We start from the raw sequence: 22,504 nt of genomic DNA on the forward strand, positions 1-22,504 counted from the left end.
ATTTGTGTGAGATTGAGGGCATCAAGCTCAGATTGTAGGATGGCTGGGGTGTTTAGCATGTTCCAGTTTAGGTCGCCTAGCAGCACGAGCTCTGAAGATAGATGGGGGGCAATCAGTTCACATATGGTGTCCAGAGCACAGCTGGGGGCGGAGGGTGGTCTATAGCAGGTGGCAACAGTGAGAGACTTGTTTTTAGAAAGGTGGATTTTTAAAAGTAGTATTTCAAATTGTTTGGGTACAGACCTGGATAGTAGGACAGAACTCTGCAGGCTATCTCTGCAGTAGATTGCAACACCGCCGCCTTTGGCCATTCTATCTTGTCTGAAAATGTTGTAGTTCGGAATGGAGATTTCAGAATTTTTGGTGGTCTTCTTAAGCCAGGATTCAGACACAGCTAGAACATCCGGGTAGGCAGAGTGTGCTAAAGCAGTGAATAAAACAAGCTTAGAGAGGAGGCTTCTAATGTTAACATGCATGAAACCAAGTCTATTACGGTTACAGAAGTCATCAAAAGAGAGTGCCTCGGGAATAGGAGTGGAGCTAGGCACTGCAGGGCCTGGATTCACCTCTATATCACCAGAGGAACAGAGGAGGAGTAGGATAAGGGTACGGCTAAAAGCTATGAGAATTGGTCGTTTAGAACGCCCGGAACAGAGAGCAAAAGGAGGTTTCTGGAGGGTGATAAATATCTTCAAGGTATAATGTACTGACAAAGGTATGGTAGGATGTGAATACAGTGGAAGTAAACCTAGGTATTGAGTGATGATGAGAGAGATATTGTCTCTAGAAACATAATTGAAACCTGGTGATGTCATCGCATGTGTGGGTGGTGGAACTGAAAGGTTGGATAAGGTATAATGAGCAGGGCTAGAGGCTCTACAGTGAAATAAGCCAATAAACACTAACCAGAACAGCAATGGACAAGGCATATTGACATTAAGGATGCTTAGTCAGTAGGACAGTCGTGAAGGCCCGGCGGGGCTCCGCATCTGCGGTAAAACGGGTCCGGATAGGTGATTGTAGCCCAGGAGTGGTTGATGGAACTCTTCAGCTGGCTAGCTCCGGAATAATTGAAGTTTGCTCTGGGACCGACATAAGCCAATAGTCACACGGATAGCAACTAGCTAGCTGCGAGATCCAGGTATAAATGTTCAGAGCTTTTGGTTGAAATCCGGGGATATGGAGAGAAAAATAGGTCTGGTATATTCTGGTCTGAGTCACGTTGTACAAAATTGAATGAATTGTCACAGTTGCCAAAATCGAACCCCTTTTGCAAATATTAGTTTAGTTAATTCACTCATAATAAGGCTCATGTTGACGTTCTCGGACAGCCATGCAATAAGCCAGCTAGCTAAGCAGATAGCTATGTTACCTGTTAGCAAAGATTAGGATAACTAACCCTTTCATCTGTGGTGTTAGCCTGTTGCCTATATTAGCTACTATGCTATCTATCTGGAAAGATAAACATGGTGCTAAGATATCAGACAGGAGCTAATAGCCAACATAGCTAGATGGCCAACGTAGCTAGCTGGTTATCATTTTGAACATGCACCATTTTCGGCAACGAGCCATCTGACTTGTAGTGTAACGTTATCAATTCACTGGTGTGCTGATCTGACCAGCCGCAATCATACACATCAATTGACAGTTGATAGTCGGATTAGATGATTGTCGTAATAGGGAAAGAAGGAAGTGTTTTAAAATGCTTAAATAAAGGTTGGCAATAAGTTTATCTACCTAAGAATCTTCCTGCATGTTTATGGACCAAGAAACCTGTAGATCAGCACACATGTGTGCGTTCTCACTTCTGAAACTATGGGCAGATTTGAGTCATTCAGACAGAACGTGCATCGTCCTTTCATCTTGTTAGATATTATGCACATTTTTTGTCTTGGTAGCAAATGTCATCGCCATTGAGCTAGTTCTCATAGTAGCAGTAAACAGCACCAAGTGAAATGATGGAGGGGGACGTGAAAGAGAGCAGAGTCTTGTAATGACTATATGCTGTCTTCTTATACATGTACCACCTAATAGGATTTTGTTTTATTTTGTGTATGTGTGAGTTAAGTTTTGTTTTGTCCTCTAAATTGGCCATCCCATTCAACAGTACAATGAATGTCATTGTTTGTATTGCTGTCTTTTTGATTTTATTTTTTATTGTAAAATAATAAACATATTATAAAATTTTAAAAAGAAAGAGAGCAGAGTTACACCCTCGCGATATCCAATCGTAGCAGTAGAATCAAGTTACAACACGCCCATTTCTTGACAAATAACTGAACCAACCAAATTAGTTGTTTCAAATTTCATCCTGGCAGCTGAGTTGTTTAGAGATGTATTCTGACAGCTGAAATAATATATTTTCCCCAAATCATGACATTAGGTTGGACTCATTTGCATTGAATATATGTTATTTTATATTCTCAAACTATCAGCAGTGTCTATATGATGTCCTTCCATACAAGCTTGACATGCTAGAGTGATGCTTCTATGCAAATGTTGCTGGCCAGTAGAAATGGAAGGCAACCAGATTGTTTGTCATCTGTAGCACCATAGGCTCCACTGATCTGCCAAAACAAGATCAATAACTCAATGCAGGCACACAGTCCTATTGAATATGCATTCACCTGTATTGTGAGTAGGCCTATGTCATCTTCATTTACACCGTTTTTCAAGCCATTTATACTTCTACTTTTACTTTTCACGCTTAATTGTATTTGAGCAATTACATTGACTTTTGATGCTATACTTAAAACCAAATACTTTTAGACTTTTACTCAAGTAGTATTTTACTGGGTGACTTTCACTTTTACTTGAGTTATTTTCTATTAAGGTATCTTTACTTTGATTAAAGTATGAAAATTGGGTACTTTTTCCACCACTGCTGGTAAGAAGGGGTAGGGAGGTACTTCACATGCTCTCGTGCATTCTTTATGCAGCCAAGCCTCAGGAAGCAGGGAGAACCTTCCTAGAGAAACACACTACCTTCAAGTTGATGCGTCAGTCCAGTGTTCTATTCAGTACAAACTCAAAATAAACCGTGCTTGAGCACAAAACATCTCAGAGGTATAATGATTGCATGCATCTCGTATTGTTGCACAGTGAGAATACAGGTTGAATTAAGGCACATCTGCAATGCTAATTACCATAGTATGATTAGTGCTATCACACTACAGAACCAATTATTGTAAACAACATATAGTACATGAATGACTGACTGAAAGTCATAACAGTATCAGTTTATTTCAGATCTGAAGAACTACGGTGTGTGGTAAGAATTTAGGAATTATTCCCTACAAAAGTAAGCACCATCAGATCACTTCACAATTCATTTTGACAGATGTTCTTGGCACAGCATTGATGTAGACAGTAGACCTGAATGGCAATGCCATATGTGTAATCCACATAGACATCATCCATGAAAAACAAATTAGGAGGTCAACCCCCTTTTGGCACATACTGTAAATGGACAGTCCCAATCTAACCACATTCCTCTGAGAATGTGTCCGCTCTACTGCTAAGTAAATATTAGCTTATCTCCGACAACATGAACCCAGGTCTGGCTCCACTCAACAACCAACAGAAGGTAGTGCCCTCGCTGCTTCTCTTGGCTAATCTTAATAGATGCTAATAGAAGTTGATGACAGCATTGAGCTTTAAGTGCTAACCGTTGATATATCCAAACACCATTGTTGATAACATGACTGAACGTAACTCTTGAGAGGTGCCAAACTCTTGCTCATCTCTACCGTGGCATGGAACTATCTTTAGCCAGTGCTGATGAAACAATTGAATACAACATTGATTAAAATAAATGACATGAAAATGTGTTCTTATACCAAACAGAGTTAAATGTAGCCTGAAAGAGTATACTAAATATCAGTGGAAAACAAATGAATTAGGCTACCTAACATTTCTATCAAACAATTCATGGTGATCTCACATTGCTACTGACCAAAGGGTGACCAGTGGGAGTCATTTCAGAAGGATAGCCCCATCTGGTGCCACAGTGTGTACAAATCTCTCTCAATGTGATGTTCGAATTCTAATCTCAGTGGTATTAAGCGACCTTGACCACATTGCAGTTATTTCTTGTTTGTGCTTTTTAGATCAAAAAACATGTATTTTCATGATTTGATAGATAAGAGACTGTTAAATTGAGGATGGTTAGTATTGTAAGCTCCTAACAAAAAAACGATGTTCAGTGAGCATAATGTAGCCGACATAGAAGCAGTCACTGGAATGTAGCCATTCAAATGTGTCTGCTTTGATAAAATACAGCATTTCTACATGAAAATCACATTACTGCTACATGACCACTAGCCTGATACTACAGTATGTGCCCCATTTCATGTAGAAATCCTATACCCCAGGGCCAAAGCATGCTTCTTGTCAAAAATGATGATTATCATGCATAGAATTACTTTTCTAGAGTGACAAAGCATGTTTCAATATGACAGGCGAAGCAGTGCCCCCTTGGAATCTATCATAATTATCTCTCCTATTGCCATGTTGTACATACAAATTCCATTTGCAACCAAACTCAATGAGCTACCAAACTCGTTTTTTTTTTCGTATGCCAGTTGTATTTACACAAATTATGAATATCGTACAAATGGATATTACAAATGAAATAAACTTGGTTGCAAAATGTTCAACACTAGATAGACTCAGCAGCACTATGGTAATGGTTTCTGCATCTACTGAGGGAGTCCATTATGGAAGACTCCATTCTGTAGAGCTTGGGCTCCAGATTTGAGGATTAGATTAACAAAACCCAAATGTGCAGATTGATAAAATTAGCCACTTGGCCGACTATTGATGGAGCCCTGTGGCAGAGGAATGGCTGAAACTCAGGCCCTATACCGAGGAGACTACATTTAGAGGAGAATTCATGTGAGTGATTGTCCAAAAATCAACCTAATTGTCATCTTTTCAAAGTGTGCATAAGCCTATATCTGGGAAAGGCTTCATCTAAATTCACATTGGCTGCGCCTGCTCTTGTCCCACTGCATTTATTCACCACTTTCTAATTTAATTTCAGTCCTTCTGGATTACCTTCATCTACTTAATGGCTTCCTGATTGCGTGTCTAGTCCTTCTGTTAGCATTATTAAAATGTCATTTCTGAAGTAATTAAGTAAAGCACTTATTTTCTTGAGGTTACTTCACCACTTAATTTGTTCTTCATTAATGATATGTAATGGTCTTGTAAATAAATGAATCATTGTTTCATAGCATGGGTGCAGTGTCCTGGAATAATGGTCAAGTTTGTCTCATACTGTGTAAAGTAATCAGATAAAGTAAAACAGAAAGTTGGGGACAGCTTTGAAAGAAATCCACTAAAGCAAATGTTGTAATATTTTTTGGACTATTGCTGTCTATATAATAACATGTGGTGAGTATTTAGATGTATCTTTTTTAGGAAATATTTGTATTGTAAAGAAAACACTGTTCATGCTGCCTTAAAGTGCTAGAAACGTTCAGATTAATTTAACCATAAAAGTGTAACTGCCGTCTCGAAAGATGTATGAGCATCAGTGAATCTCCAGCATTGTAGTAGAGCAGGGGTTTCAAGCATAGAGCCAGCGAGGGGATCCAATCTGGCCCGCGGGTGGTTTGAGTAAAAATATTGAGAGGAAAAAATAACTATAATAAAATGACTCAAACCAAATTGAAACGGGGTAGTAATGACAATGGACCTACATTCATACAGTTTCTTGACCGTGTCCAGCTCGCTAAAAATCACCAAAATGAAAGCTAGCATCAAAAATTCCAAAAACGATGGATAGAGGAAACATTTTAGCAAATTTTGAAAGTGAGGAAATACAGTATAACAAATCGTTGAAGACAGAATGCGGCACCCTTGTCAATATTTGTTTGACACCCTTGTATTAGAGAATGGTGCTGGAATGGAATCATGAGGGGAATGCAAATGTTCTGAACATTCACAAAAATACCATTTCTCATCTTCAGCTATGGAGACAGGCCGTCTGCCTTCCCTCCTCTGGGGCTTGTTGATAACATCTGTCAAAACATATGGCAGTCAAAAAAGTGTTTGTTTGTAAATCTAACAAAATAATGACAGACAGATTCTGTAAGTGGAAAAATCATGTGCTGATTAGAATGGAACTATACATTTTCCACTGTTTTGTGTATGCATGGAAAATCTGATTACAATGGTTGCGTAAGTTGCGAAGAACGAAGACCGCATTGTAGAAGAGTAATGATGTGTATAAATTAAGGATCGGTTTCCCTGCATCTGATGAGGTGCTCTTGAATCAATACACAAATCGATGAATTACGGCAAAAACTGAGCAGAGGTGATGTCAAACAAGCTATGCAAACATGGTTCTGAAAGACTAAGAGACACGCCGTGATTGTGATCGTGATTGCTTCAACCTCACGAGCTGTAGTGGGATTGTGGGAGCATATAATGGCCGTGTGTTCAGAGATCTATGGGCATCTATTTAACCTTCTGGCAACGTTGCAGGGTCCTCTGTCCATTAAACCCATTGCCATGATGAAAAGGGCGCTCTAATGGAAGAGCCAGGTCTGAATGCAAACACTAGAAGACATCCAGCAAACTGTAAACCTCATAAAACCACCGTCCATTTGTCAAAATGGTTTCATCTGTTAGAAATGGTTTTATTTATCTCATTTTCGGACCCTAGCATGTCCATTGAAACACTTTCCCTTTTCAAGATCCTTTTTTTAAAAGCATTGTTCTGTCAGGGGAGTACTATGAATCACAAGAAAATGTATGCAGATAATAAATGCAAATTAGTCTGTCATATCAATGTTTGGTAAATCCTTCGCAAAATCTTGTCAAGGTTAAAATAATCATCAAGCAAAGCTTTGGTACAGCACAAAGTCAGAGTTAGTAACAATATGATATAGGGTTTAACTTGATTTATTCTTGTAACTATGGGAACAACCCAGCCCACACATGTATACAGGACTGACCCACTGGACAGCCTTTCATCTAGCAAGCTCAAGCAAGTTCTTTGAGAGTCCAACCATGGCAACTGAGAAAGTTATTGTTTCTTATCAACCAAAACAATATAGTGTTACATAATATAATTCCGCAAATCCATGGTTCATTTCACATTGCTTCATTCATCAGAGCTTACAGTAAGTAGTACAGAGAGGTTCAAGATGTGTGATAATGCTTTCTCACATAATATTACCCCTCATAGAGTCAAGTGTCAATTGTACTAGGTGAGTGTGAAGGTGACACAACAGTCTGCTGTAGAAGACACTGCAGTAGGTTCAAGAGGTCTTCATCATTCCAGCAGAATAGCAAGCAATGTGCTTCATAAAAGGTTGTAGAGCTGGTCAAGTCGGGGTATAAATGCAGAGCCAGAGCCATTATTGCGAAACAAACAGTTGAATATGGATGTGCCTTGTATGTTGCAAAGCTCTTAAGCATAAACTCAAGCCAACTCAATAAATAATACATCATGACTCATACTGTAATATGTTTCTGATCCTTGCCAACTCCTACGTAAGCATAGTGAACCATCCATAGTGTATGTCCTTCATACACATCAGTAATAACAAGGCCCATGAAGCATAGTGAACCATCCATAGTGTATGTCCTTCATACACATCAGTAATAACAAGGCCCATGAAGCATTTTCTCAACAGGACAGTTTCATCATGTTGCTTCACCTTTCATTTACGTTTGGACATAACGACTTACTTACAAGCCTAATTGTTCTTTCCCTCGACAAGCATTGTAGCAGTAGACAACAACTTATCAAATCGGAAAAATAGGACATCGCTTGGTTGTATCTTGCACTAGAAGAGGCAAAAAGTGAACTCCGACAGACGCTAGTCAGTATCAGCCACCCGCAGCCAAGGTTCAGACAAGACTCACTGACAATAAGTTACCACTGACAAAGTAGTTCCTGCTATCACTCCCTCACTGTTCTCACCTGGAGCTTGATTGTCAGTCTTGCACACTGCAGCCTAATGACAGACAGACATCCCTAGGAAGCTAACCTGTGTACACTTCTATGTAAAACTCACTCACTTCACCTCTAGTCAGAGGAGGTTGATAAATGGGTAGATAAACATTGCTTTACTTTCTGGAAGGAGGTCTTATTAATCAAATGACTTATGATTATGATTAAAATACCTAAACCAAGAGTACATTTTATATTTGTGATCACATTGAAGGCAGGCAGGGTGGAAACAAATGATTTACTACCATCAAATATTCTGGGAATGAGGTAAACAACAAGAGAAATGTTTTCAGCTTAATTGTGTTGGCACCGCATTGCCATTCATTACTGTAAAAATCAACTATTAACTTCTCACCAACCATCCGATCCCACTACAACTCTTATTTTGTAAGGAAGATAACTGGCAGTAACTGGATCCATGATGTTTAAGCAGTACCATGCATACTGTATGCATTCATTGTTTATGAACACTGTGTACATTAGGTGGAGTACTTGGCAATGGGGATTGGGTGTAAGCCTTCCTAAAACAAATCTCACAGACGGTCTGCTTGTCATACAGAGGGTATCATTGTCAAACAAAGTATCCTAACTGTTTGCCATCTCTCTCTCTCACGCTCTCTTTCTACCACACCTGCTGTCTTGACCTCTAAATGCTGAGTTATGAAATGCTAACTGACATTAACTCCTGAAGTGCTAAGTGTTCCACCTTATATGACTACTGTGAATATTATTTGACCCTGCTGGTCATCTATAAACATTTGAATATCCTAAGGAACGATCTGGCCTTAATGACCATGTACTCTCATAATCTCCACCCGGCACAGCCAGAAGACGACTTAGCCACCCCTCAGAGCCTGGTCCCTCTCTAGGTTTCTTCCTAGCTTGCTGTTCGGAGTCTTTGGGGTTTTAGGATGGGTGTCTGTATGAGCACTTTGTGACAACTGCTGAAAAATATATTTCTATAGCTGTACGGTTTCTAAGATCCTCCTGAGAGCAATTACTGGCCAAGAAGATGGCATATTTTATAATTGAAAAACGACCTTGTAAATATTTAACTAACTTGCCATGGCTGACATACATTACATTTACCATTCTATAGTGATAACCCTAGTGTGCTATAGTGAAAAGGTCACCTTAAACTTCCTCCATACTATCTTTACGACTGTGACACGGTCAGACAAGTGTCCCAGCAGTGTCGAAAAAAGGATTTCCATGATTAGCACTGCAGTGCAAAAATGTGAATTCCATACAGAACATTTCTGTCAGCCCTCAAAGTAGCTTAAGTGGATGGAAATTGAAAAAGTCTCCGCCTGAAAAAGATAGACCTGTGTCCTATAGAAAGACTGCGAGATCAGCTTCCAGACAGAATGAACAGAGCCCTGAAATTAGTCATCCTTTGGAGAGTGCAAGGAAATACAGTGTGTTCCCCACTACCGATATTAGAAGGGTCACTCCCATTGCGCCAAACTCAGGTGTCACTCAAAGGTTTTTTCCCCAAGTCACCAACTTGTGCGTGCTACTTTCAAAAGTACAAAATTCAGTATTGGTCAAAAGTATGAACTACTAATACATTACTCTTTACGTTGATGTTAAAATGGTTTGCCATTAGGCTGTTTAATATAAACGGAATTGAGTAACTCCACTGAATGTAACTTAAATTGCTCAGTGTCATGTTCAAATAAATGTCAAAATCTCTTTAATCATTCATAATCTGGGGAACATTCCCCTACTTGGGGCATTAAGCCAATCAGGTCCATCATCTCATTACACAGTAGACTGCACGTGAATTAGACTCCCACATTTTATGAGAATGGTGTCTCACATTGGAAACCTTTTTTCCCCTGATTGACATTTTGGTACCAGAAATAACACAATTCTGTGCTTCGTTCCTATTGATGTCTTGGAATGACTTCAATGTCTTCTTCAAGGGTTGTGAGATCACTGGGAATGTCCAGGTCAGTACGGAAGATTCACTTATACTGTATGAAGAGGATGGTGTAATAAGGATGGGGAGAGCAGTATCTTACCCTCAATACCCTAGAAACTTCTGGATACTGGTTCTAATTGAAGAGATGAGCTAAATAACCCTTTCTACATTTAATCTTGTAACTACTTCATCTTTAAAAAATAAAAATAATTTTTTTTTGCCTTAAGAACTCTGAAGGCTACTGTTCGTGAAGTGCCATAAATTACAAGACTGCATAACTTTTTCCAAAGGACAAAAATATTCCTAACCACCGCTGCTCTGTTTGGTTGTCCAGAATGTTGTCCCAGTCGTACAGTACATGTGAGCCTGCATATAGATTTCATCTTCTTTCATTGCACCCAGTTGAGCCTTTCTAACCCAAGAGTCAAATAAAAGCAGTAATACAGTTTGGCAACTATATCGACATACTACTGAGACACTGCAGTCTACAGACACAAAACATATTTGCTAATGACAGCACAATATTAATTCACATGCTGTGTTTGACTGGGATCATTTCCAACATATGAATACAACACCGCCAACGCATTTAGAATAGACATATGATGTGAATATTGGTTTAGAACTATAGCTAATATTAAATTAGATTTTAAAACTTGATTTTGATCATTTTCAGGTAGACATAAAGACACCAGAAACCATGCAAAATCCACAGCTAATCAATGGAGATCCACACACAGTAGTTAGCATTCGATTTTTAACAAAGGTGCTCCCACAGCTACTGCTGCTACCCCCTCCTAGTGGGGAGATAAACATCACCTCTCTTCAAGGGACTAGTCTGAGCACCAGCTCCCGTTGTCATGGAAACCATTCACTGGCACACAATCTCTCTGTGCTCCCTCTCTATCGCTGTAGAAATGCCTGGACTACAACTCAGCTTTGCTGCTTCTTCATATCAAAAAGAAGTATTTTGGTTAATAAAATATATATATATATATATATATCAATCAGAGGTTGGTATGTGCAAGGAAACCTTTGTGGTCTTTTGTGTGGGTGGATCGGAGAAGGGGTGTAAATATGTAGGATCTTAATTTGATCTCTCTTTTGTTACTGAGAATTTTCTTGCACTGTAAATAAATAAATTAACAGAAAACCCATACTAACACTTTTCATGTAGCCTACTTTTTGCCAGCTCAAAGCCTAACCACCGATCAAGCGACATTGTGGACTAAAAGTTAAAATCATATTGCTTCAGGATTATTTTGCTGTGACAATAGATTGTAGGTCAAATTAAGATCCTGCATCTGTATGTATTGTACTATGCATGAGTGCCAGTACTTGTCAGTGTGTGTGATTGTGTGGTGGATTTTGTGCTCATCGGGCAATACTAAAAGGGAACCCATTATATCCAATTAAAAATAGCTTCAAACCATTGCATGTGTTCTGTTTACGCTACATTAAGTATTAATAGAGTGTGGAGATGGAGGTGTAAACACCTGAAGCAGCGTGTATCCTGAAATGTACTGATTACCTTTAAATCTGTGTAAAACCCAGTAATGGTAAAACAGATATCACATTTCTATTGCTACTCATACTCATAAAACGAATAGGGAAAATAAACTAAAAGATTATGCTGCTTTTGTTCAACATTTGGAATTAAAACAATACATTGGCTAGCCCGGGTAAGGATGGACATTCTACCTACTGTACAGAACTGCAAACACACACAGAGGAGTGGGTTACTAGTAATTTATGGAGCAGGTAGGTAAGAATAAATTCTTAGTCAAATAATCCCCAAATGCCAACTGGCTTCTTACCACAACTTTGGGATAGTGATTGAACTCTGGACTAAACATTTATTATTGATAACAGGGTGCACGCACAACTCAAATACGTGTGTACACGCGAATATGTATTAATAAAAAATCCCCATGCATATTCATAATGATGGGATCGTGTGAACCAATGTTAATTCCCCAAAGGTAGGTTATACTGGACCAAATGATTCCATTATTTCATATTAGGACTTGTAATTAATCTGCATGTGGTGCCTTTCAGCATATGGGGATGATCAGCGGCTGCCAGAGTAAATACAGAGAAATCTCTCCCCCGAAGGGAGACTTTATTAGCTCATCTGAGAACAAAGGTACATTACAGCTCTATCTGCTATAACGTGAAAGGGATATACAGTGCTTGGTGAAAGTCTACACCCAGTGCAGTCTTCACAGTTTGCTGCCTTAAAATGAAATCTAAAAAGTGAAAGAAAAACCGAATTATGTCTTAATTGCATATGTCCCCACACCCTTGAGGTAATACTTGGTGGAAGCACATTTGGCAGCTATTACAGCTGTGAAAATGTTTTTATACGATTCTACCAACTTTTCACAACTCTTAGGGCAACATACACACACAGTCCACTGTTCTTGTCAAAGAAAGCTCAGTAAATTTGGTTGGGAATGATCGATGGACAGCAATATTGTAACCTTGTCTCTGATTTAAGGCGGGACTGAGACTGAACCATTCAGGAACATTCAAAACCTCTTGGAAAGCCTGGTTTCTCTTTGGCATTAACATTTGTGTAATTGTCCCGCTGAAAAATCTATGCTCCTTTCATATTAATTTTGATCCTGACAAACTCTCCAGTCCCTGCCGGTGACAAGCATAACCATAACATGAGGCTGCCACCACAATATTTGAAAGTACAGAGCGTTTCACTCTGTGTTGTGTGGTATTGGATTTGACCAAAAACCTACAATTATTTTTCAGAATTACTTAACGGCCATGTTGCAACAAAACAGATGATATGAAGTGAATTTTTTAACACAGGCTTCCTTCTTTTCACTTTATCATACAGGCCAGTAATGTCGAGTGAATGCAATGTTGTTGATCCTCTGTATTTTCAAGTGTTGTGGCAGCATCATGTTATGGGTATGCTAGTCACCGGCAGGAAATGGGAAGTTTGTCATTATGGGTTATGAATAGAAAATCCTGGATATTGTACAGTGTTGTCATACTCCATTTTGCCTCAAGCAATATTGCCTCAAGCAAACTAGTGAGGCATACTACCATCAGACTCATTACTACATGATGATGACAATCACACATACTTGTTAAGCCTACTAAATAGCATGGAAATACTGTACGTGATTGCAAACACAGCAACGATACAGCACGCATGCCTTGTTTTGAGTAGGATATGTTAGTGCTAACAAAGCTGGTACATGGCCCCTCCCACAAATGTGGTGCAATGTGACTTACAGAGCAGACTCCATTAATGTGTGGATCACAGGAGGTTGGTGGCACCTTAATTGGGGAGGACTGGCTCGTGGTAATGGATGGAGCGGAATGATATCAAATACATCAAACTCATGGTTTCCATGTGTTTGATACCATTCCATCTCCTCCGTTCCAGCCAATATTATGAGCCGTCGTCCCCTCAGCAGCCTCCACTGATGTGGATTTGTTGTCTCACTCTTTTGGCCATGCGTTCTGAACAAATACAATTTTGTAATGTATTTTGTTCCCCAAAGGCTTCACTTTATAGTATCACACTATACAGTGCATTCAGAAAGTACTCAGACTCCTCCAATTTTTCACATTTTGTTACATTAAAGCCTTATTCTAAAATGGATTAAACACACAATAACCCATAACGACAAAGTAAAAACAGGTTTTTAGATATGTTTACAAATTTATAAACGGAAATATGACATTTACATAAGTATTCAGACCCTTTACTCAGTCCTTTTTGAAGCACCTTTGGCATCGATTACAACCTCGAGTTTTCTTGGGTATGATGCTACAAGCTGGGCACACCTGTATTTGGGGAGTTTCTCCCATTCTTCTCTGCAGATCTTCTCAAGCTCGGTCAGGTTGGATAGGGAGCGTCGCTGTACAGCTATTTTCAGGTCTCTCCAGAGATGTTCGATCGGGTTCAAGACCGGGCTTTGACTGGGCCCCTCAAGGACATTCAGAGATTTGTCCCAAAGCCACTCCTGCCTTTTCTTGGCTGTGTGCTTAGTGTCATTGTCCTGTTGGAAGGTGAAACTTCGCCCCAGTCTGAGGTCCTGAACGCTCTAGAGCAAGTTTTCACCCAGGATCTCTCTGTACTTTGCTCCGTTCATTTTCCCCTCGGTCCTGATTAGTCTGCCTTAGGTGCCATGTAGCAAACTCCAAGTGGACTGTCATGTGCCTTTTACTGAGGAGCGGCTTCCGTCTGGCCACTCTACGAGTTTGGCAGTGTGTTGTGAGCATACTCCGTCCCAGACGAGGAACTTTCTCCAGCTGCTGGTCTGGGTCGAGACAAAATAGAGGAGGAACTTTCTCCAGCTCCTGGTTGGCCTACTCCATTTACCCATTCAACTGTGGGTGGAATCCCAAGGAGAGACTCACCGACGCCCCCAACAGGGAGCAGAAGGCTTTCCAATACCGTGCGACAAACTGCGGCCCACGATCCGAGACAATGTCCTGGGGAAGTCTGGCAAACCAGAGGAACCACTGGACCTGTTTGAGTGAGGCAGGATGGGGCCAGTCGGTAACAGCCCTTACCTTTACGGGGTCCATTTGGATGCTGACGATAGAGATAATGTGGCCCAGGAAGGAAACTTGGGATACATGTAACTCACACTTCTCTGTCTTGATGTATAGTTGACTGTGCAGGAGGAGTCTCAGGACTTGGCGGACATGCAGGATGTATTCTGGAAGGGTCTTGGAGAAGATCAGGTTGTCGCAAGGTAAACAAAAACAAACCGATTCAACATATCCCTAAGCGTGTCATTGACCAATGCTTGGAAGACTGCCGGTGAGTTCGATAATCTGAAGGGCATGACTAAATACTCAGTGGCAACTTGGGTGTTTAAGGCAGTTTTCCATTAATCTCCCTCCCTGATTCTCACCAGATTGTAAGCATTGCGGAGGTCCAGTTTGGTGAAGGATTGGGCCCCATGGGCCAACTCCAGTGTGGCGGACATCAGGGGTAGGGGGTAACGATTCTTAATCGTAATCCTGTTCAGCCTTCTGTAATTGATGCAGGGACGCAGAACTCCATCCTTTCTGACGAAGAAGAATCCTGAACCGCTGTGGATGTAGAGGAGTGAATGAAACCTGCCTCCAACGACTCCCGGATGTATTTGTTCATGACTGCTGCTTCAGGGGTCGAGAGGGAGTACAGACGGCCACGGGGAGGGGTGGAGCTGGGTAGGAGTTCTATGGCACAGTCGTATGGACGATGAAGAGGGAGAGTGGCGGATTGCCTCTTACTGAAGGCCTCCCAGAGGTTGAAGTACTCAGGAAGGAGAGCAGAAAATTCTTGGTCTTCAATGGACACCGGGGAACACGACGAGGCTCTTGGTGGGGGTTTTAGTTATTTAGTCTGGCAGTTCTTACCCCAGTCTAGCAGGTGTCCTGTGGACCAGGAGAATAGTGGGTTATGTAGCACTTAGGCAGGGGTACCCAAGGATAAGGGGATTCTCGGGAACCCAACCTGCAGTAGAATGGGCTCGGTCTGATATTCCACCTGGCCGGAGCTGATGGGGTGTCCATCGAGGGCTTGAATCTGCAGAGAGGTGGGACATTTCATGGAGGGGATTTGTAATTCTCTGTTGAAGTCTTGGTCACTGAAATTATTTGCGGCTCCATAGTCCACAAAGGCTTGAATGTGGTGCTGACGGTTGTCCCAATGGAGTGTTGCTGGTAGCGTCAGACGGTGACGGGATAGCTGGGGAGTAACTGCACAGTTTGTCAGGGTCTCCCCTTGTCCTGGCAAGCCCAGGCATTTCCAGTCAACTATGGGCATGTAGAACGGAGATGGCCGAGACCTCCACATACGCCTGTCACGTTCCTGTGGGCTCAGACGTGTGCGTCTCAGCTGTCTGGGCTCCTCAATGCTGGTCTAGGGGGGTGTGGGGTGCTCCGGAAACCGGAAACCGGGATAGAGTGGTGGTGTCAAAAAAGGAGCTGTCTCACACTTTCTCGGATGCAGTGGTCAATCCTGATGGCCAGCATTATCAGGGACTTGAGGTACTCTCCCAGTTCCCGAGCGGCCAGTTCATCCTTGATGGAGTTAGACAGACCCTGGTGGAGAGAGGTGACCAGTGCCTCAGTATTCCACCCACTCTCGGTGGCAAGGGTGCGAAACTCAATGGCGAAGTCAGCCACTGGTCTGGCCTCTTGGTGGAGGTTGATCAGTCGGTTTGGCGCTTCTCGTCCGCCGAGTAGATTGTTGAAGACTCATCACAACTCTGCAGTGAAGGCTAATGTGGAGCTGCAGGATGGTGGCTGCTGTTCCCACACTGCAGTTGCCCACGCCAGGACATTGCCCGAGAGTAGAGAGATGATGTAGGCAATCATGGCCCGATCGGTGTGGAACGAGGAGAACTGTAGCTCAAACACCAGAAAGCACTGAGTAAGGAACCCCTTGCATTCTCCAGGGTGGCCGTCATACTGCTCTGGGGCTGGGATCTTGGGTTCCCAGTGCAGGTTCCCTAGAGGAACTACGGCAACGCCTGTAGCACTGGGCGATGAGACTTGGGCATTGCCTCCTCCAGGGTTAGGGTTGGGCCCGTGGTTAGAGGGGATTGGTAAGTGCCTGGAGGTTCTCTGATATTTGGGAGAGTTGTTATTGCTGCTGCCCCAGCATTGCTCCTTGTTGGGTTTTAGCATTCTGAATCTGGGTGATCTCTGCCGGGTCCATGTTGAGGCAGAATCTTGCTGTGATGTGGTAAGATTGAGACCCAGGTCCAGAGAAGAGATCAGATGAGGAATCAGTGGTTAAGAATAAACATAATACTTTACTGAGAAACGGTAGCTGCAGGATCACAGTAAAAACAGCAAACATTAAGTTTCGAAAACTCACTCAGGAAACGAACGCACTCAGGAAACGAACGAACTCACTCAGGAAACGAACGAACGCACTCAGGAAAGAACGAACGTACTCAGGAAACGAACGAACGCACTCAGGAAACGAACGAACGCACTCAGGAAACGAACGCACACGGTAAACAATTCAAGCTTCTGCAAAGGACAACAGAAAACACACTTCTTTTAACAGGGAAATCATAATGAGTAAATTGGACACACCTGGGTGTCGTTAATGTCTCTATGGCGGTCTCTACCGCCCTCTGGTGACAGGTGGAACCATGACACTACCTATGAGCAGGGTCCATAAAAGTAGTGCCATCAGAAAGTATTCACATCCCTTGACTTTTTCCACATTTTGTTGTGTTACAGCCTTAACTGAAAATGTGAGATTTTGTTGGTCAATGGCCTACACACAACACCCCATAATGTCAAAGTGGAATTATTTTTTTTGACATTTTTACAAATTAATAAAAACATTTAAGTTTCATGGACTTTAACAGTGTTTAACATGCTTTTTGAATGACGACCTCATCTCTGTACCCCACACATACAATTATCTGTACAGTCCCTCATTCAAGCAGTGAATTTCAAACACAGATTCAACCACAAAGACCATGGAGGTTTCCCAATGTCTCACAAAGGATACCTGTTTGTAGATGGGTAAAGAAATTGAAAAGCAGACATTGAAAATCCCTTTGATTATGGTATAGTTATTAATTACGCTTTGGATGGTTACACATGGACACCCACTCACTACAAAGATACAGGCGTCCTTTCTAACTCAGTTGTCAGAGAGAAAGGAGGACACTTTTCAGAGAGTTCACCATGAGGCCAATAGTGACTTTAAAACAGTTACAGAGTGTAATGGCTGTGACAGGAGAAAACTGAGAATGGATCGACAACATTGTAGTTACTCCACAATACTAACCTAATTGACAGAGTGAAAATACGTTTGTTTGCAACAAGACACTAAAGTAAGTATACTGTTATATTTGGGTCAAATCCAATACATGCTTGACTTAGGCTAAATCGAAGAGGAAAATCTGGTTCAGTCTGTCCAAGACACTGGGAGATCAATTCACCTTTCAGTAGGACAATAACAATAAAACACAATACCAAATATACACTTAGAGTTGCTTACCAAGAAGACAGTGAATGTTCCGGAGTGGTCAAGTTACAGTTTTCACTTAAATCTACTTGAAAATCTATGGCAAGACCTGAAAATGCTTTTCTAGCAATGATTAACAACCATTTTGACAGAGCTTGAATAATTTTTAAAAGAATAATGGGCAAATGTTGCACATTCTAGGTGTGCAACACTCTTAGATACTTATCCAGAAAGACTTACAGCTGTAATCGCTGCCAAAGGTGTTTCTACAAAGTATTGACTCAGGGGTGTGCATACTTATGTAAATGAAATATTTCTGTATTTCAATTTCAATACATTAGCAAAAAAATCTAAAAACATGTGTTCACCTTTTTATTACGGGGTATTGTGTGTAGATGGGTGGGGGGGAAAATGTAATTAATCCATTTTGAATTCAGGCTGTAACACAACAAAATGTGGAATAAGTGAAGGGGTATGAATACTTTCTGAAGGCACAGGTGCCATTTGGGATGCATACCTAGTCCCATATCACATTCCCTCACTGCACAGTCCTGCCATATGAAAGGACAGTCCACATTCAAAGAGTCCCATAGAACTATAGCAGTTGTGCGCTTCTCTAATCAGCACCATGGACAGCAGCCAGAGTTCTGAAGTGAACGCCACTCACTCTGCTTATGTTCTTTCCCTCTCAAAGCATTCTTGAGTTTGTTCTAAAAAAAAACATTGCCTAAATTTGTGAACATGTAAAAAGGAACATTATTTAAACGTATATTTTGTTGTATATACGGAGTGGGTATCAGTAAAGGCTATTCTACAGAGCTGAGTCTACCATCTGAAAACTGTAAAACTATGGAGAATATGTACAGTAGGCCAGTAAAGAACACCGGTTGTAGTGATATAGTGGTACACCTGTTAACTCCACCAGCATGTAAACACATATAATATGTCTATTCATCTCAGTGAGGTAATAGGATCGCAAATATTGAATATTTTCACATACATTCCTTACATACATTCCTTCCTTACTTTAGTGGATATACTGTAGTATGCTATACTATTATTATCAATATGCTCGCGTCCTGCACTTTCAGCCATCAATGCTAATGATTGGTAGCACATAACCTTGAAACCAGCTATGTTTTTGTTAATATGACAATGTAATTTCAGTATTACTAGTCATTATGCTCAATTATGTTTGCCATGCATGTGTCTACAGTTCTAAAAAAGCAATTGAAGTAGGTTCATTATCGTCATGTAGCCAACTCAAAGTACACCGTGGAAATGATTATAGCATATAGCAATCTTAGCCAGGCCTAGTGTGTATTATATTGCACATACTCATCTCACGTGTAATAATGGACATGGCAGATATAATCTTCCAATCACAATAATAGACCGTTTATGAAACATGGGCAAGTGGGGGTACTGAACATCAAGACTGCAGCCTATCATCCGAACTCACCTAGGACGAAAAAGGGGAGTTCAGTGTTTTCTAGATCGTCCACGACGACTATTTCTCCCGGGAAATCATTTCTGACCGAGAACAGAAGCTTGGGCTCGGAGGCCGAAGGACTATGCATGATGCTCAGGTCGTTTTCTCTCAAAAACGGCAACGCAGACACGGTGACGCTTTTCATTTTGCATTCCATATCTTGGGACCGATCCTCGTCGGCATTCACACCTTGAATATTTGCAGCTTTGAAGGCAAGAATCCATGCGAGTGAGACAAGCAATCTCAGACCCATCATGCCCCGCATCACCGCTACTTCGTATCCCCGTCTCCTTTCTGTTCGAGGGCTTCACTTCAATACCGAGAGGAAGAGGAGCGAGGGGGAATGCGCTGGCAAAGCACACATTTCCGGGTTGTTTTGTTCGGAAAATAAATTGCGCTTATTTCGCATAAATCCCCAAATCCCTCTGTCACATGGTTAAAGATGATTTTTGGTCATTTCAATGCAGCGTATGAGTTGTATGATAGCGGGAAAGGCAAAAATGCGCAGTACCACTGACCCCTTTATTGGAAATACCCAAATCAAGCCATTGAAGATGTTGCTCATCTGGGAGCCCACTAGTGCAATATGGGATAGTCGACTGTATTTGCGCGCTAATACGTTTATAGGTGTTTATTATAGGCTACAGTAATAACCCGTATTCAGTCGCTATCTGCCCACATATTGTGATGACTTGCGATGGACCAAACAAACTGTCAGTATTAATACAAATAAATAAACATCAACCCTGGGTTTTATTACAGCATCTGCCCTGTCAAAACAGAGGTAACTCCAGTACACTAGGTCACCCGATTTGAAAAATTAAAAGTAAACAGTCAATGAATGTCAGGAGGACTGAATAATAGACCAAACATAACTAGAGCTATCACAGACACCATTCATTTATGAATGGGATGATTGCATGAGACTTGCAAGAGTGGAGTCATCAATATTCAAAGAAAATAAAGTTTGCATGGGGTTTTGCACTTAGGAGTAGAAAGAACAAGAGCAACTGAGCGCATCTGGTGATGAGGCGAGTGGCAGGTGCAGAGAGGGAGAGAGGGCACAAAGTCTGGGTCTAAGAATGATCTCCCTGTGTAGTCTTGAGCTTTTTCCAGCAGTCGAGTGGTTCTGTGATTAAAGGCCATACAATTCATTTCCAACTCTGACCTGCACCATAATTGAGCTCTGAGGGTGGGAGAGAGCATGACAGCAACATCACTATCACCATCTCCGGTTTTTGATATCCAATATTTTTGGGAGATCTTTCAGCAACACATGTCACATGGGAAGGTTTTTGCGGTATACACTATATACAGTACATTCGGAAAGTATTCAGACCCCTTGACTTTTTCAACATTTTGTTACGTTACAGCCTTATTCTAAAAGGAATTAAATTGTTTTTTCCCCCTCATCAATCTACACATGTTTTTGGGGAGTTTCTCACATTCTTCTCTGCAGATCCACTCAAACTCTGTCAGGTTGTATGGGGAGCCTCACTGCACAGCTATTTTCAGGTCTCTCCAGAGATGTTTGATGGGGTTCAAGTCAAGGTTCTGGCTAGGCCACTCAAGGACATTCAGAAACTCGTTCCCGAAGCCACATCTGCCTTGCCTTGGCTGTCTGCTTAGGGTCGTTGTCCAGTTGGAAGGTTTGCTCCGTTCATCTTTCCTTTGGTCCTGACTAGTCTCCCAGTCCCTGTGTGACAGTATAGCTTCCGTCCCTCTCCTCACCCCAACCTGGGCTCGAACCAGGGACCCTCTGCACACATCAACAACAGCCACCCCCGAAGCATCATTACCCATCGAGCCACAAAAGCCACAGCCCTTGCAGAGCAAGGGGAACAACTACTTCAAGGTCTCAGAGCAAGTGATGTCACCAATTGAAACGCTATTAGCGCGCACCACCGCTAACTAGTTAGCCATTTCAGATCGGTTACACCTGCACTGAAAAACATCCTCACAGCATGATGTTGCCGCCACCATGCTTCACCGTAGGGATTTGCCAGGTTTCCTATAGATGTGACGCTTGCAATTCAGGCCAAAGTTCAATCTTGGTTTCATCAGACCAGAGAATTTTGTTTCTGAGAGTTCTTTAGGTGCCTTTTGGCAAACTCCAAGTGGGCTGTCATGTTCCTTTTACTGAGGAGTGGCTTCCGTCTGGCCACTTCACCACTTCACCTCGTCAGGCTTCCAGGCCTTAGCTGGCTCAAGAGGTTTTCTTGCCTCGGTTGGCTCAGCAGGCTCCCGCCCCACGCCTCAGCCGACTCCCGCCCCATACCTTAGCCGACTCGTGAGGCTCCCACGCCTCGGCCGGCTTGTTAGGCTCCCACGCCTTGGTGGGATCGTCAGGCTTTCATGCCTCTGCCGCCTCATCTGGCTTGTCAGGCTCCCACACCTCATCCGGCTCGTCAGGCTCTCATGCCTCAGCCGGCTCGTCGGGCTTCCCCGGCCTCAGCCGGCTCGTCAGGCTCCCATGAATCAGCCGGCCTGTCAGGCTCGCCTAGATGGGACGCCCCCCTCCCTGGCGCTCGAGGCCCCAGGCTGCGCTCGAGGCGGCAGGCTGCCCATCATTACGCACACCTGTCACAATCGTTACGCGCACCTTCACTTCTTTGGATTCACCTGGACTCCATTACTTTGTTGATTGCCCCTCCTATATCTGTCTGTTCCTCAGTTTGATCCCCATGTCAGCATTATTGTCATTATATTTCCCCTGTTTAGACGCTGTCCTTGTTTGTTTCATGTCAGTTATTTATTAAATGTTCACTCCCTGTACTTGCTTCTCGTCTCCCAGCGTCTGTCCTTGCATAAGAATGATGGAGCCGCTGTGTTCTTGGGGACCTTCAATGCTGCAGAATTTTTTACCCTTCCCCAGATCTGTGCTTTGACACAATCCTGTCTCTGAGCTCTACGGACAATTCCTTTGACCTCATGGCTTGGTTTTTGCTCTGACATGCACTGTCAACTGTGGGACCTTATATAGACAGGTGTGTGCCTTTTCCAATATAAACTAAATCTACCACAAGTACATTTCTTACAGTAAAATCAGTTTTTTTTCATTATGGGGTATTGTGTGTAGATTTACGAGGAACATTTTTGATTTAATCCATTGTAGAATAAGGCTGTAACGTAACAAAATGTGGGAAAATA

The 22,504-nt window shown here is 42.0% G+C and overlaps 1 protein-coding gene across 1 annotated transcript in view; it reads right to left on the reverse strand.

The window, feature by feature from the left end:
- LOC115103101 (astrotactin-1) overlaps window positions 1-19,765 on the reverse strand; it is a 252,497-nt gene extending 232,732 nt beyond the window's left edge. Inside the window, exon 1 of the mRNA XM_029623730.2 lies at window positions 19,325-19,765. Within this exon, the coding sequence (XP_029479590.2) occupies window positions 19,325-19,619 (295 nt within the window). The 5' untranslated portion in view covers window positions 19,620-19,765. The remainder of the gene's footprint in view (window positions 1-19,324) is intronic.
- Between the last annotated feature and the right edge of the window lie 2,739 nt (window positions 19,766-22,504).

This window comes from Oncorhynchus nerka, linkage group LG20 (assembly GCF_034236695.1).
Source record: "Oncorhynchus nerka isolate Pitt River linkage group LG20, Oner_Uvic_2.0, whole genome shotgun sequence".
NCBI lineage: Eukaryota > Metazoa > Chordata > Actinopteri > Salmoniformes > Salmonidae > Oncorhynchus > Oncorhynchus nerka.